The 12,471-nt window shown below is 44.6% G+C and overlaps 1 protein-coding gene across 2 annotated transcripts in view; it reads left to right on the forward strand.

Moving 5' to 3' along the window:
* POP1 (POP1 homolog, ribonuclease P/MRP subunit) overlaps window positions 1-5,374 on the forward strand; it is a 34,795-nt gene extending 29,421 nt beyond the window's left edge. For both annotated transcript variants that reach the window (XM_067537062.1, XM_067537072.1), the window contains exons 15-16: window positions 2,707-3,048; window positions 4,016-5,374. In XM_067537062.1, coding sequence (XP_067393163.1) covers window positions 2,707-3,048; window positions 4,016-4,667 — 994 coding nt within the window. In that variant the 3' untranslated portion in view covers window positions 4,668-5,374. The remainder of the gene's footprint in view (window positions 1-2,706; window positions 3,049-4,015) is intronic.
* The last annotated feature ends 7,097 nt before the right edge of the window (window positions 5,375-12,471 follow it).

The following is a 12,471-nucleotide window of genomic DNA, read 5'->3' on the forward strand; positions in this document are numbered from 1 at the left end:
GGTATTTCCCTACCTCAATGACTGGTTAATAAAAGGACGAACCAGGGCTCAGGTAGAGTTGGAGGTACAGTTCATCAGGACCATGTTCGACATATTGGGTCCTATTCTCAATGTCGAAAAGTCGTCTTTGATTCCGACCAAGAGAATAAAGTTTATAGGAGCAGTGCTGGATGTGGATTTCGCCAGAGCCTTCCTTCCACAATCTTGCTTCTGTGCGCTACAGGCCCTCATAGAAATTCTGAGGCGGTATCCTTACACGACAGCCTGAAACTGCCTGAGGCTGTTAGGTCATATGGTGGCATGTACGTATGTGGTACAGCATGCAAAGCTGCACCTCAGACCTCTACAGAGCTGGTTAGCCATGGCGTACTGGCTGGCTTGCCACATCATAAACAATGTGATCTCCCCCCTCCATCAGTGTTCGAATCCCTGACCTGGTGATGCGACCTGAGCACTGTATGCCTGGGAATCCCCTTTTCAGCATTGCAGCTATCAGTTTGCCTCGTGACGGACGTTTCAGTGAGGGGCTGGGGAGCCCACATGGGAGAGCTAAAAACACAAGGCCTTTGGTCCCAGTCAGAGATCCTTCTTCACCTCAGAGAGTTGAGGGCAGTACATCTAGCATGTCAGGCCTTCTGAGATCATCTGGAGGACAACATGGTATCAGCCCTTACAGACAACACGACAGCGAGCTCTCTCCTCTCTACTGTGTCAGGAAGCCCTCAGACTCTGGGACTTCTGCATTGCACAGTCAATACACCTGGAACCTCATACCTGTCGGGAGTTCAGAACACATTAGCAGACAACCTCAGCAGGTCCTGTCTCGCATATGAATGCTCCATTTGTCTGGGTGTGTTGAACACCATCTTCCAGAGGTAGAGAATTCCACAGATAGACTTGTTTGCCAAAAGGTCCAATAGGAAGTGTCTCCAATTTTCCTCCTTTCAGAAGCACAGTCAGGGATCAATAACAGATGCCTTCCCCACCCTGTGGATCGGCCAGCTGTTCTGTGCTTTTCCACCTACCTCACTCATTCTGAGGGTCCTGTGAAAGATCAAGCAGGACAGGGCATCAATGATACTGATAGCCTCAGACTGGCCTCGGCAGCATTGGTACACCTTGCTGCTCAACCTTTCTGTAGACAGTCTGGTCACCCTTCCACTGTTACCGAATCCTATCACGCAGGATCACGGGTCGCTTCTCCACCCCAATCTCCGATCCCTTCATCTCATGGTCTGGAAGCTCCATGATTAAATTCCCTGGAACTCGAATAGTCAGAGCCAGTAAGGGACGTGCTGTTTGGCAGTAGGAAGCCCTGCACAAGGGCTATATGTCTGGCTCAGTGGAAAAGGTTCTCGGCATGGATCAACCAAAGGGGCATGCAAGCTCAATCAGGTCCAATCCCCGCAATCCTGGATTACTTGTTGCACCTAAAACAGCTGGGCCTAGCACAGTCTTCAATTAAGGTATACCTGGCGGCGATCTTAGCCTTCCATCCAGGGGAGGCAGGTCGCTCAGTTTTTACTAATGCACTGGTGTCACGATTCCTGAAGGGCCTAGACTGGACTGTATCCTCCTACTCATTAGCCAGGACCTCCATGCGAGCCGCTCGCAACATGCTCCGTTATATTTATCCTGGAAAGTGTCATTTCTCGTAACCATCACTTCAGCCAGAGGAGTCTCCAAACTCAGGACACTCACATCAGAGCCACCGTACACCGTGTTCTTTAAGGATAAGGTTCAACTCCGACCCCACCCGGTGTTTCTACCAAAGGTGGTGTCCCGGTTTCATGTAAACCAGGATATTTTCCTTCCAGTCTTCTATCCGAAGCCGCATATTAACAGTTGGGAACGTAGATTACATTCCCTGGTTGTCAGAAGAGCATTGGTCTTCTGTATAGAGAGAACCAAACGGTTGAGAAAGACCACCCAGCTCTTCATGGTGCTGGCAGAGAGGATGAAGGGTCTTCCGGTTCCTTCCTAGAGCATCTCTTCATGGATTGCCTTGTGCATCAGGACCTACTATGACTTAGCGAAAGTGCTGGCTCCTAAGATTATGGCCTATTCGGCTAGAGCTCAGGCCTCTTCAGTGGCCTATCTGGCCCAAGTTCCAATTCAGGACATTTGCAGAGCAGCCACATGGTCCACCATCCATACTTTTGCTGCTCATTATGCAATCACTCGACAAGCCAGAGACGACTCTGCGTTCAGCAGAGCAGTGCTCCAGTCTGTAGTTATCTGAGCTCCGACCCCACCTTCTTGGTCTGGCTTGGGAATCACCTACTTGAAATTGACATGAGCAAGCACTCAAAGAAGAAAAGAGAATTACAGACCTGTAACTGGTGTTCTTCGAGATGTGTTGCTCGTGTCCATTCCAAAACCCACCCACCTACCCCTCTGTCGGAACCAACCAGCAAGAAGAAACTGAGGAGGCAAAGGGTCGTCAGGCCCCTATTTAGAGCGCCATAGCGGCACAACTCCAGGGGGACACCAGAGCCAACTCTGCGGGTACTTCTGAGGGAAAACTTTCCGGCGAACTGTGCATACAGCGTGCACACCTACTTGGAATGGGCATGAGCAACTCATCTCCAAGAACACCAGTTACAAGTCAGTAACCATCTTTTTCTTTATTCTTGAGGTGCATTGTAATGAGCATTGTTTCATTGCTTCCAAATTATGGGACATTTTTCTATTTCTTTCTTTTAGACGCCCACCTGCAAAAAGGGCAAACTATGTCAAACTTGGCACCCTTGCACCTTTCCTCTGTCCATGGGGGCAACTAACCCGGGACTGGGAAGTAAGAAACAAAGCTCAGGAAGAATCTATGCCTACTTCATCCCCAGACAGTAAGAGCTGTGCAACTGAAAGACAGGTCCCTTGTGATCCCAAACCTGGACTGATCATGGGGGATTCCCCCGAGACTGGCAAGCTGGAAGAGAGAATGGAAACAACATGCTCTCAGGGTGACATGATGGAAGAAATGACACAGATTCAAAATTTATGCAAAGAAGATGGAGTTGCAACAAATAGTGGCTTCTTGGTTCTCAGGTATGTAGGAGTAACTTACCAGCAAGTACTATCCTGCATGCTTGTTATAAAGAGCAATGATTTACTGGCAGGCCATAAAGATCCACCATCTGATTGAGTCCCCCTGCTCCTGGAGAGGAAATAAATTCTCACCTGATGATTCTCTGCTACCCAGGTGAAGTGTGGGATAAAAAGCCCTCTTGGAGAGGGGAGGGAGAGAACCTGCAGTGATTGGAAGCAAGTTTTAATCCCACCCGTCCTCATTTGGGGATGGGGGTGGAGGGGACTGCCTACTATAGGGAGCCCCTTTTAGTAAGCAGTTTGGGTTGTTAGTTGCTTCGGAGTAGGCATGTGTTGCTTGCCTCCAGTGGGAAGAATATTTGGAGGGCTCAGAGATCCATTGGTAGGGAGAAAGTGGCATATTTTATTAAAGAAATTTGTAAATGAAAATTAAAAACAGAAAACAAGCACCTAGAAAAGCTCCTATTAACAACTTAAATATTATCACTCTGGTACATTTACTTGTATTCCTATCAATAATGCGTGGGTATGGATAGTTGCCCTCACTACCCATATTTCTATAGAGTACATGGAGGTCTTACATGACTTCTAGAACAGTATTTAAATGAGGTAACACCATGCTAGCACACATGAAGAGAAATGCCTGGGTGTGAGTCTCATTTTGCATAGCAATTAGTGTATGAAAATAATTATAAAACTGAAGAAAGGCAAATCTGGCTTCAAAGAAATTTGAAGTCAAAAGCATTGATAATGTAACTGATTTTTAAGTGAGTGTGCCCTTTTTCAGTGAACAGGTCTATACTTGTGCTTTGTTTGTATTTCTCTTTGTTTTAATTTTGAAAGCTTTACAAAGGCTGTCCAAGGTAGTGTTTTTTTAAAAAAACATTAATTTACAATGGCACTCCTGAGGTCTTTTTGTATTGTACTTTGCTGAGCATACCTGATGCATCTTTTAAACTTCAAACAGGAGCAGAAAACTATTAAAGCAATTATCAGCCTGGTGCCTCCCTACTTCTGAAAGAGGTCAGAGGGTACGCCGTGCTTCAAAACTAGGACAGAAGGAAATGACTGAAGATGCCCTCTTACCGATCTTTAAGTGCTACCCAAGGGCATTGGTATGGGTCAGCTTGTCTCTGCTAAGAAAGGGTAGCCCTGAATTACATGCCATGATATGCATTCCAACACAGGAGGATTTTCTACAGCTAAGCAAAGACCAGCTCTTCTGTGGTCCTCAAGAACCCAAACACAGCGACATATTCAAACACAAGATACTGAAGCTAAAAGAGAGAAAAAAGAAAAAGAACAGGAAGGCTCTAGAAAGTGGTGCTTCTGATACCCTGGAGGAAAAGGCAGTTGAGGAGCATAAAGAACTAATTCTTGGCTTATGGCCTGACCCTCTACCAGATGTTACTTCACACTGCTCTAGAATTCTATTAGGATTTGTCACTCAAGGGGATTTTTCATTAGCTGCTGGCTGTGGAGAAGCACTGGGATTTGTTAATTTGACAGGATTATTGCATATGTTATCCAGTCAACCAGCAGATAAAACAGGGCTTGTTTTGTTAAGAACTCCAGCATCTTTGCAATACAGATTTGCTAGACTTAATATTGAGGTATAAGCATCATATTGCAATGAAAAAGTGTACAGATATTACCAAAGAAATTATGCCTTGTCTAAAGTCTGGGCTTTCTAATTCTTGTCTCAAATCTCAAGAAATGCTTGTGTATCCCATGTCTGTAATGGGCAATTTATCTGCCATCAAATTAACCTGTTTGTTTATCATTTATAATGTTCTTTCTTTCTTTTGAATGGCTATATCAGTTTCTGTTTTAAAACATTTGTTGGCGGTTGCATCCAGAAACACTTCGATTATGCTGATACTGTTTTTCTAAAGGGCGTGCTATTTTTTTTGTTGCTGTTCCAATGCAATTGAAGCCAACAATATCAAAGATATTTCACCCTTACAGTGCTTCCACTTCAAAAGGCTTTTGGTCATATGGCTTCTGGATTCTGATTACAGTTCATGCTTCTGGTAAATGTATGCCGTCTGGGCCTGTGTATATAGCAAACAGCTTTCCAAGGGCCATTCAATCTTCCAGCTGAACAGTTCTGGCTGCTGCAGAGAAAAGATCTGTGACCACCTCTAAACAGTGTAGATAACTTGTTTTCATTGAAACAATTCAGTGCTTAAATGGAACATAAATAATACCTTTCTCTGTTAAAGGCTGTGAAATATTGTAGCATGTGTTCAAACCTGTATCAACCAAAGCTCATGTTTTTCTTTCTGAATCAGTGTGTGAATTTATTAAAAAGTAATTTCCTTTTCAGAGTTAACCTTTTTCATCATTAAAAAAGTGCTTTTGGCCTACTGTATAAGGAGAACACTTTACAACTTGGAATCTGAACTACTGCGTCATTTAAAGGTGTGGTGAAGTGCTTTAAATGAGATGCTTAGGAGCCTAAACTTAGTGCAAAGTAATGCACATTGGAAAACATAACCCCTACTGTACATACAAAATGATGGGGTCTAAATTAGCTGTTACTACTCAAGAAAGGGATGTTGGCACCATTGTGGATAGTTCTCTGAAAACATCCGCTCACGGTGCAGTGCCACTCAAAAAAGCTAACAGAACATTAGGAATCATTAGGACAGGAATAGATAATAAGAAACATAAGAATGGCCATACTGGGTCAGACCAATGGTCCATCTAATCCAGTTTCCTGTCTTCTGACAGTGGCCAATGCCAGGTGCTTCAGAGAGAATGAACAAAACAGGTAATCCTCAAGTGATCCATAATAAGACAGAAAATATGCACTACATAAATCCATGGTATGCCCACATCTTGAGTACTGTATGCAGTTCTGGTCACCCCCTCTCAAAAAAGTTACACTAGAATTGGAAAAAGTACAGAGAAGGGCAACAAAAATGATTAGGTGTGTAGGATAGTTTTTCATGTGAGGAGAGATTAAAAAGACTAGGAGTGGACATCTTAGAAGAGAGATGACAAGGGTGATAGGATAGAAGTCTACAAAATCATGAATGGTGTGGAGAAAGTGAATGAGGAGGTGTTATTTACCCTTGCCCATAACACAAGAACTAGGGGTCACCCAATAAAATGAATAGGCAGCAGGTTTAAAAGAAACGTAAGGCAGTGCTTCTTCACACAATGCACAGTCAATGTGTGGCATTCATTGCCAGGGGATGTTGTTAAGGCCAAAAATATAAATGGGTTAAAAAAAGAATTAGATAAATTCATGGAGTGTAGGTCCATCAGTGGTTATTAGCCAAGATGGTCAGGGATGCAACCTCATGCTCTGGGTGTCTCTAAAGCTCTGATTTTCAGAAGTTGGGACTGGGCAACAGAGGATGGATGACTGACTAATTGCTCTGTTCTCGTCTTCCCTTTCAAGCTTCTGACCACTGTTGGAAGACAAGGACATGAGGCTAGATGGACCAGTGGTTTGACCTAGTATGATCACTATAAAGAGACTACATGGGTTACACTTAATAAGTAAATATACTTTCAAGCATAAGAGCTGAAAATCAGTGTTTTACTCACCTGCCTAGAAATAAGTTGTGGTGTTTTTTCATTTGACCTTAACACCTTAAACAATTGAAGAGCTGCCCTAAGTCTAGGAGGTCAGCTGTTGTGGGAGAGCAACAAAACCCTTCACTCAACTGTTGGAACTTAAAAAAAGTCTTTAGTTCATCTTTAACCCTAATGACAAATAATTATATCTTATATCTATTTTCTTTTGATAGATTTAGATTTCTGATGGTTCCTTTTAATGTGAATTTAGTCTTTGTAAAATGTGCTGGAACCTGCAGTTTTCTTTATTCACAAGATTGGTACAGCATGAGAAGTTTGCAGAGTGAGCATCACTACACTGTCCCATCATTTATATAATTTCTAAGACATTACAATTCATCTTTAAAAATGACAGCCTAAAACTTCATCCTCCTTGAGTTAAGGAGCTCTGATAATTGTAACATGGACAATCTTGTAGGAGAGTGCACTAATAAAATTTGTGTATAACACAAACATGGGAAGTGTTGCTGATGCACAGAAGGTGCAGAGTATCATACGAGAGGATTTGGATGACCAAGAGGAGGAAAAAGACCTGAGTGTATTGATAAATCACACTATCACTATGAGCTGCCAATGTGATGCAGCTGTGCAAAAGGCTAGGATGCAGCAAATGAGTTATTCCCAGTATAGGTAGGGAAGTGTTATTACCATTATAAAAGGCCTTGTTGAGACCTCATCTGGAATACTGCGTGCAGTTCTGGTCTCCCATGTTTCAGAAAGATTAATTCAAAGTGGAAGAAGTGCAGCAAAGGGCTAGTAGGATGATCAGAGGAATAGAATACCTATCTTACAAGAGGAGACTTAAGGAGCTACGCTTGTTTATTTTAACAAAAGGAAGGTTGAGGGGAGAGATGATTGGTCTCTATAAATTTATCAGGGATGAATACTAGGGAGGGAGACAGTTAAGAGTCACTGTTGGCACAAGAACAAGTGGATATAAACTGGCCATCAAGAAGTTTAGGCTTGAAGTCAGATGAAAGTTTCTAACCATCAGAGGAATGAAGTTCGGCACAGCAAGTGCTGCTTTGGAGGTTTTCACCACCCTTACTTTCGGTACAGTCAGTGGCTCAGTTACTTTGGTTCATGTCAGGACCAACACCACTTGTGACAAACTGTACCCCTGTGACCACCACTTTTACAAGACTATGATAAATTTTGTACAAAGTATGCCTTATGAAGTATTGTTTGAAAACTCATAATTTGCTGATCATTATTGTCCTGGTAAAATGTGTGGCAACGTTGTATGTAAAATTACAAGATTTTACTGTATGATGTTGCTAAGGCATATTCCAAATTTGGGGAAACAGCCCAAACCAATTCCTGAGAGATGAAAAGGTGAACTGATGCCTCAGCCAGGTGTCAACATAATCAAATTAACTATACTTGGTTAAGCAGCTATTCTTTGGCAGGAAGAAGGGTGTGAACAAGAAATTTTCGTATTGGCAAAGAAACAATCAGGAGTTCCTGTTCCCCAGACCTCCAGTCTCCTGAACCCCAGTTGGAGATGATCCTCAAAGAGAAGAGACGGGTATAGGAATAGAGAGCACACAACACAAATCATGTCTCCTTCATTCCTCTCTGCTCACAGCAGCAACAACACCTGAAAAAACACTGAACTGGGGGAGGGGTCCTGGAGGCTTTCAGACTGCAAACAGCATGTGGTGAGAAAAACGATTGCTTTAAATTCATTTAGCTTGCAAAATTAGGTATTAGTTTGTCTTTTATCTTTTATTTTCTTTGTAACCAATTCTGACTTATGCCTGATTCCTTATAATCATTTAACATTTTTCTTTCTGTAATTAATAAACTTGTTTTATCTAAACCAGGGTGTTTGAATTGTAGTGGTTGGGAACCTTCAGGTGAGATAACAGCATATCATTTTCTGTTAATTAAATGATGGACTTTCCATGAGTTTGTATTGTCCAGAAGGAGAGAGCTGGGCAGGACAAGATGCACATTTCTGAGGAAGAGTCTGGGATTGGGAATTTGCTGGTGTCGCCCAGTAATGTAGTTAGTTAGTGATAGCACTCATACAATATAACTGGGAGTAATTTATATGCTGGACGCTGTGTGAGAGCAGGACCAGGAGTGGTTGCTGTCACAGCAAAGCACTGTAAAAAGCACCTCAGTTTGGAGATCTGAGGAGACACAGCTGTCTGTCCAGATTATACCATGGGTAATGTCACACCGCTTTCAGCACCAGCTTGCTTGGTACTGATGGTACTGACTCCATCTGCAGCACTGCTTCCTGCCTCATTCTGGGCAATGGATGAGTCAAGCCACCTACTTGCTCCTTCTGATCTCACTCCACTTTTATCACTAGGATCCCGAGTGTCTTCTGCAACTGAGTTGGTGTCATCATCCTTCCATTCCCCATCACCCAACGAGAGCACCAAGGGCTGCTAATGGACCATTACAGTTCCCAAAATAAGTATTCGTCTCATGATCGGGACAGAGGTCCTGTCCTGGCACTTACAAGCCACCGATTCCTTATCTAGATCAGGGGCCTCCTTGGAATGAGGGATGATCCTCGATTGCGGAGGTCCTGCTCCTTGTCTCATTCAAAGTTGAAATTGCCAGCCAGGTCTGCAGTGGTGGCTGTAGAACCTCTGTGGGACCAGTCACCAGTCTTCTCCCTGTGGAGCCAGAGTCCTCCTATCTGAGTATGCCATCCCTGGAATAAGATCCAGCTTTGGCTCAGTTAAGGGCCTCATCCTTGTCTCTAGACAATGCAGTGCTGGCTGACCTCCTCCCTTTCACTATTAGAGGATTTTGAAGCATACCAAGACCTCTTACGCCACATAGCCTCTTCCCTAAGCAGCCAGGCGGGCTTCTTGCAAGAGAATACCTAAAAATTGGTGGACCTTTTACAGCTGTCTGCCCCAGCGAGAGCCACCCTCCGTATTAATGACACGCTTCTCGAACCAGCTAAGGCCCTCTGGAGCACTCTGGCCTCGATATCACCCCTGGCTAAGCACATGGAAAAGTGCTATTTCATTCCCATGCAGGGATTTGAGAGGTTTTATTCCCATCTAGCCTCATATTCTCTAGTCATGACTAGTGAACAATAGGGCCTGGCAGAGCTTATTCAAATCCACCACTAAGCAGAGTTTCCAAATGACTGGACCTTATGAGCAGGAATATTTACACATCCTTGTCCTTACAAATGCAGATAACTAACCAGCAGGCCCTGTTGGCCAAATGTGATTTTCATAACTGGACAGCTATGTCCAAGTTTGCGAATCAGCTGCCGTAGGCTTTGCAGGAGGCGTTTCGGGCATTTGTCACAGAAGGCTGCTTGGTGGCTAAGACATCCTTGCAGTCCGCACTCAATATCGCAGACACCTTGGCCAGATGGATGTCCTCTGTGGTCACCATGAGGAGAGCTTCCTGGCTGCAGAACTTGGGTATTGTCCAGCAAACCATTGAGAACTTGCCTTTTGATGGCCAGACCCTGTTTTCGGGCAAAACCAAAGACAGTGGCTACCCTGGGGTTCTTGGGGGAGTGTACACTCTGCTGATGCACAGACACCACTATGGTGCTTATCAGCAACAGCAGTATTTCCCAGTGTGATTTGCTCAGCCTTTCCCTCTTCTGAAGCAACAGGACTACCCCAAAAAGAGGGATAGATCCCATAGGAGAAAGCAGTTGGGCTCAGTGTTCAACCAGTCCATCTGCCTTCCCCTGGCACTGTCTAGCACTCATTTTTACTCCTTGGTCCAGAGCACTGTTCCAGTCATTGCTCTTCCATCCTTATCCCCCTGCTATATTGGGAACAGACTGGCCCACTTTCACAATGCCTGGGGCTTGATCACGTCCAACAGCTGGGTCCTAGACATTGTCAGATTGGGTTATGCCATCGAGTTCTTCTCCACACCTCCTCCCCTCCCTCCCGCCCTCTTTCTCTTCAGGGACCCCTCTCATAACATACTGCTTCTCAATCAGGTCAGCTCGCAATTGGCTTTGGGAGTGGTGGAGGAGGTTCCACCAGGACACCAGGGTCACAGTTTTTACTCCCGGTACTTCCTGATGCCCAAATCCAAGGGAGGGTGAGACCCATTCTTGACTTTCATGTCCTCAACAAATAAATCAGATATATGGGGTTCCAAAGGGTCACTCTATTAACTACCCTCCCCACGTGATCTCAGAACTGGTTTGCTGTTCTGGACTTTCAGGACACCTATTTTCATATGGTGATTTTACCGAGCCACAGAAAATTCCTTCACTTTGTCAAGGGAGAATGCCACTTTCAATACACAGTCCTCCCATTCAATCTCTCTTCTGCCCCCTGAGTTTTCACCAAATGCATGGTTATGGCATATCTCAGAAAAAGGGGAATACACATCTTCCTGTATTTCGACGACGGGTTACTGAGAGGCAGATCCAGAGAGGAAGTTCTTGTTCATGTCAGCACATTATTTCACTTGTTCTACCATCTGGATCTCATTCTAAACACCAGAAAATCAATCTGGTCTCCTGTTCAAAAAAATCAAGTTCATGGGGGCCTTTAGCTTCCATGACGTCAAGAGCATTCTTGCTGACCGACCATTTTCAGACTATTCGACATCTTAGCCTCATTCTGCACTCTCAGCCTTCCACAACAGTTTGAGACTGTTGGTCCATGTATCTGCTTGCACACAGGTGGTCCAGTTTGCATCGTCTCTCCCTTCAAATGTGGTTCAAAATGGTCTAGCATCCTCCCGTTCATCCTCTGGACGATTGGTTCATCTTCCTCCACTGGTCCTTGACTCCATCCACAGAACATTTACCAGGGCGTTCCTCACCATTTACCAGGGCCCTCACCAACCACTTCAGTTGTTACCAACACCTCTCTGATGGGTTGTGGGAGATGCACCTAGAGTCAGTGAAGGTACAGGGACTGTGGTCAGAGCAGGAGACCTCACTCCATATCCATGTACTGGAGCTTTGGGCCATCTACAATGCATGTTGCGCCTTTCGAGATAGTATCAGACACTCAGTGGTTCACATACTTACTGACAATACCACCATGAGGTACTATGTGAAAAAATTAGAGGGAGCACACCAGGGTGCTCTGCCTAAAGGCGATCAATCTGTGGTACTTCTACATCAAGGAGAACATTACTCCAATGGCCATTCACTTGCTCAGAGTACAGAATCATTTCACAGATAATCTCAGCCGGTATTTTTCCCTGAGTCATGAGTGGTCCCTGAAGACGAGTGTCCTCCGGATCACCTTTGCAGCATGAGGCATTCCCACGAGTGACCTGTTTGCTACAAGGAAAACAGGAAATGTCGCCTGTTCTGCCCAGTCTGGGCTCTCTGTTTGATGCCTTCCACTGCAGTTGGCAGTCAACTCTACTATATACCTTTCCCCTATCCTGATCATTCCTCAGCTCATCCTCAAGCTCAAGGCAGATCGAACCAAGCTCATTCTCATTGCCCTAGCATGGCCGAGACCGTGCTGGTTCTCCGACCTTTTCACACTGTCGATTCGATCTCCCCTGCCACTTCCTCTCCATCCTGAACTGCTCATGCTGAATCATGGCTGCACCTTGCATCCCACACTCTGCTCCTGCAACTCATAGCATGGCTGCTGCATGGTTCAATGAAGATGAAGAGCAGTGCTCAGCAGCTGTCCTCTACCAGGATGGTCTACTTAGCTCTAAGTGGAAGAGGTTTTTTATATGCTCCTTGGCCTGTGGGATCCAACTGACATGGATTTCTATCCATGACATCTTGGAGTACCTGCTACAACTTCAGAAGTCAGGGCTTGCTCTTAGTTCATTGAGAGCGCATCTGGCAGCAGTATCAGCATTTCATCTCCCTGTTGAGGGCAAATCAATCTTCTC

This window comes from Emydura macquarii, unplaced genomic scaffold (genome assembly GCF_026122565.2).
Source record: "Emydura macquarii macquarii isolate MOO-44397 ecotype Brisbane River unplaced genomic scaffold, CSIRO-AGI_Emac_v2 contig_383, whole genome shotgun sequence".
Taxonomy (NCBI): domain Eukaryota; kingdom Metazoa; phylum Chordata; order Testudines; family Chelidae; genus Emydura; species Emydura macquarii.